The sequence below is a fragment of the Austrofundulus limnaeus genome, unplaced genomic scaffold, assembly GCF_001266775.1.
Source record: "Austrofundulus limnaeus strain Quisiro unplaced genomic scaffold, Austrofundulus_limnaeus-1.0 Scaffold435, whole genome shotgun sequence".
Classification (NCBI taxonomy): domain Eukaryota; kingdom Metazoa; phylum Chordata; class Actinopteri; order Cyprinodontiformes; family Rivulidae; genus Austrofundulus; species Austrofundulus limnaeus.
Genome location: NW_013952837.1, coordinates 167474 through 171630, shown reverse-complemented (window position 1 = coordinate 171630; position 4157 = coordinate 167474). Strand labels below are relative to the sequence as shown.

At 34.2% G+C, this 4157-nt stretch overlaps 1 protein-coding gene across 1 annotated transcript in view; it reads right to left on the bottom strand.

Annotated features, from left to right (window-relative positions):
- The window catches only part of cpt2 (carnitine palmitoyltransferase 2), an 8549-nt gene extending 7127 nt beyond the window's left edge, over nucleotides 1–1422 (bottom strand). Inside the window, exon 1 of the mRNA XM_014024675.1 lies at nucleotides 1023–1422. Within this exon, the coding sequence (XP_013880129.1) occupies nucleotides 1023–1204 (182 nt within the window). The 5' untranslated portion in view covers nucleotides 1205–1422. The remainder of the gene's footprint in view (nucleotides 1–1022) is intronic.
- Nucleotides 1423–4157: the final 2735 nt, after the last annotated feature.

Below are 4157 nucleotides of genomic sequence, written 5' to 3'. Positions count from 1 at the left end.
ATGTACGACAGGTCTGGACCACTCGTAAATTGAAAACTGAAGAAAATCTTAGAATACGAAAACATTGGTGAATGCCACAAATTCTCCTAAATCACTCGTACGCACAATTTAAGAACAAATCTGTGCGTACGAACGGTTTTTGCATGAGGCCCATTGTTCTCTTTGGAATCGTATCTGCTTATGATACATTTAGCTTTTAGCTGGCATTTTGCTACTTTTAGCTAGTGTTTTGCTACTTTTAGGTTTACCCTTGTTCTTTCAGCATTTTCAGTAAAGTTATTCTGAACATTCACACTGTATTTTCCCAGAAAATGCTGCTGTTCATAACATAAGGCAGGGATAGTCAATTCTGGTCCTCGAGGTCCACAGCCCTGCAGATTTTCCCTTTCTTCCCTTCTCTGACACACCTGGTTCAGTCAGAGTTCTTGCGAAGCCTGAAAATCATCCATTCATTCAAATCAGGTGTGTTGGAGCAGAGAAACAAGTAAAACATGTAGGACTGCGAGGACCAGAACTGACTATCCCTGACATAAGGCATACATTGTAACCTTTCAGATTTTTGATGTTTTGTACTCAAAATAACTTATATTTCATGAATTTATACATTCCTGTATCTCAGGCCTGCAGCCCTTTTTATAATCATAGGTTTGTTGATTTTAAGTTATAATGTGCCTTTTGTATGACCACTTTATCACTTGGGTAATAACCAAAGCAAATTTTATGTCCTAATGATGTTTTTGTACCATTTGTTTTAATAAATGTCTGGAACTTCTGTTCTTATATTTATGTATTTAAAATATGCACAGTCACATCTCTTCAATGACTAAACAGTAACTTATTGCAGCTAAACTGTAAATAAATGTTTTATTCTTGTATCTGATAGCCGCCTTGTGGTCACACAGTTTAAATGCACCCTCTGCCCTTTAACCTGCATTCATCCTGAGCCTGAAGGGTCACCTTATTCATCCCTAAAACCTTTAATAAACAAGACCTATCGACCAAACAGGTGTTCAGATGCATACCTGGGCAAACTCTTCTGGTAATGCATCGACGGCACGACGCTTTCGTGCAGAAACTCCGAAGACGAAGTTGTTTTGCTGCCGTAGCGTCGAGAAGAAATCAGCAGCTTCCCGTTTCGAAAATGAATTAAACTCCCAGATTTCTTTAGAGAAACAGCGCATTGCGCTGAGAGCAGAGACGCCATGTCGTTAGCTTGTAAACTTAATAATTATTAAGATTTTTAACCAGCAGGAGCACACGGAAAAACCAAGGGAAACCCCTAAGAGAAAACACTACAAAACCAAACACACAGCTGTCAGCAGGTGAATGCTACAGCTAACCAGCGAGCTTTAGCCGCCCTCTTTTTTTATTTATAAAAAATGTTGGACACTTTTGGTGCGTTCTGCCAATGTAAATATTCACTTCCGAAATGGGTCAAATTTAAATCAAACTGTTTTTGACACGAAGATTAAAAAAAATAAAAATAATTAAACGAATGAAACTAACAGGAAGTTTAACCGGAAGTAAGTGTCACGTGATTTAGACCAGTCAGCCCCATTGGCCTGATCTTCCAGGGAAACTTCTCAGGGAACATTGTGGAAAAAACGGTTCCCAGTGTTTATATTTATTAAAAGGAGCTGGCATATGTGTGTTTAAAACACATATCTGTGTTTTATGTGTAACGTCAGTAACAATAAATTAAGCAAAAATAATTTCATTTCTGGTAAAATGCAGTCGTTGAAATTTGTTGAAGAAGCTAAAAATGACATTAAAGAAGCAGAATGCGTAAAGCCTTTCAAGAAGCTCAAAAATAAAATAAAATACGCTGGCCTTCCAAAAGCTTAAAGTGGCAAAATATCTCAGTGTAATATAGGAAATAAGTTTGTAAATAAAGTTAAATATTTTGAAGAGTATAAAAGTTACAAAAAACAAAAGCAACAATCTCTTGAGCTTATGCTATTTTAGTATTTACACAACAAATAAATATAAGAAACAAATCAGTGTAGCTGAAATCATATTAAATGATTGATTTTAGGGTGAGTTAATAAATATTACCTGGAAATGAATCAGAAACAGTTTATTCTCTGCAGCTTACACATTTATATTTTTACAGATTCAAATTGACCATAAGAAGCATTTAATAAAGTGAAGTTAATTTGGTTAGTAGTTGCAGAGTGTTTTGTGTGTGTGTGTTTGTCTTGCTTTTCTAATTTATTTTTTGCTTTGCTTTGGTTTCATTATTGTATAGGTCAATGGATATTTATAAACATTTTGTTTCTTAGAATTTTAACAAGTCAAATCAACAATTAATAAACAACACCCACAACCATTGTACCTAATGTACCTAACACTAACAAATTTCCATAAACATTACATACATGCACATACACATATCAAAACACAGCATGGCTGAAAGGTCTTTAACACAGAGCAGAAGTGAATGAACACATGATTAAAGGCTTCTGCTGAGCTAGAAGAGGTAATTCATTCACAATCTGAGATGTTACACAAACTGCTGTTCAGCTTCCCGGCTTTCTGTCAGGCATTCATATATATATATATATGTATATGTATATGTATATGTATTTATATGTGTGTATATATATATATATATATATATATATATATATATATATACGTGTGTGTGTGTGGGGGGGTGTAAGTTTATACATATTTCAGCAAAGTTATTATTATTATTATGATATACACATGTTATTTGTTGCTGTGTTTTTGTTTTCTCCACTTTTCCATTTGCAGACAGATGTCAGGTGTGTTTTCTTGGTTTATATTTCACATATCTTTTCTAATCTCTCTCAATCTTCCCCATCGCATTTCTCCTTTTTTCTCTTTCTTTTTCTTCTCCTCTTTTATTAAAAAAAGTCACTGATGATGAAGAAGCTAATATTCAGTTCTGTTTTCCACTGAAGTGGCTTAAAAAACAAAATAGAATATGTGCCACTGAATCAAAATATCTGCTTACAGAAGAACCGTTTACAATATCTGCTCATTGTAACTTATCAAAACCTAAAAACGCTCCTCTGTGGTTTTCATAGAGGTTCTATTTTATAATTTAAGCAGTGAAGAGTTGTGTTTAAATGCATTTCAACAAATCTAACATAAGTTGATTTAGTTCAAGTTAGTGCCTGATTTTTGCTTCTTTTCCCCTCATGTTCCAGTTTCAAACATCATCTTCATTTAGAAGTTCTTGTACCATCAAAGCTGTAAATGATTATTTTTCATATTTTTTTAATATACAATACTGCATATTTGATTTATTTAGAAATTTCAAAACCGTCCAAGCAAGCATCCATCCTGAGTGGCACATTTTCACCAACATGGTTTGTGCAGAACTAACCAGCAGAGGGCAGGGTCTCCCAGTTTACTCTGAGGTTTGACCAGAGGTCTGCATGCATGCATGCATGCATGCATGCATGCATGCATGCATAAATAAATAAATAAATAAATAAATAAATAAATAAATAAATAAATAAATGCATTTTTACTGAGATAAAAAATATTAGTAATAAAAAATTAAAATAAATGAATGTTTGATGAAGTTTTTTTGTGTGTTGTTACTATGCTCGATTAGACGGAATGATCATTTGAAGAAATGTATATATAACCCTACCCCCTGCACAACATCATGTGATCTGTTAATACTCAGAGCATGTGTTGAGTATAACTCTCAGCTACTACCACACCACATTTTCCACATATCACATAGTGATATTTGAGTTTGTTTTTGCAAAGGTTGATTAGCTGAGTTGCATCTGAAATAGGATAAACTCTAAAAGTCAAAACAGATGATACACAACGCTTATTTTCTAAAAGGTTTTATTTTAAATCTGTCTGATGGTTCATGAAACATATTTGTTAAGAGACAAACAAACATAAACAGGCAGAAAATTATACGATCACCACCACCCTCACATCTGTCTAACCCGATGGTAAAAAAAACATCTGTTGTTCATTATGATAAAAGCCGTCAGACTGATAAAGTCTCAATAATTTTCAGTTTTATCTTTATATAAACCAACACAAACTGATTAAATTGGCCTGTTTTGTTATTTCTGGTGTTGGGGGGCTGCTTCACAACTCGGCGCTCAACCGGCTGAATTTGGCCCGCCGGCCGTCATTTGGTGATCACTGTTATTAAT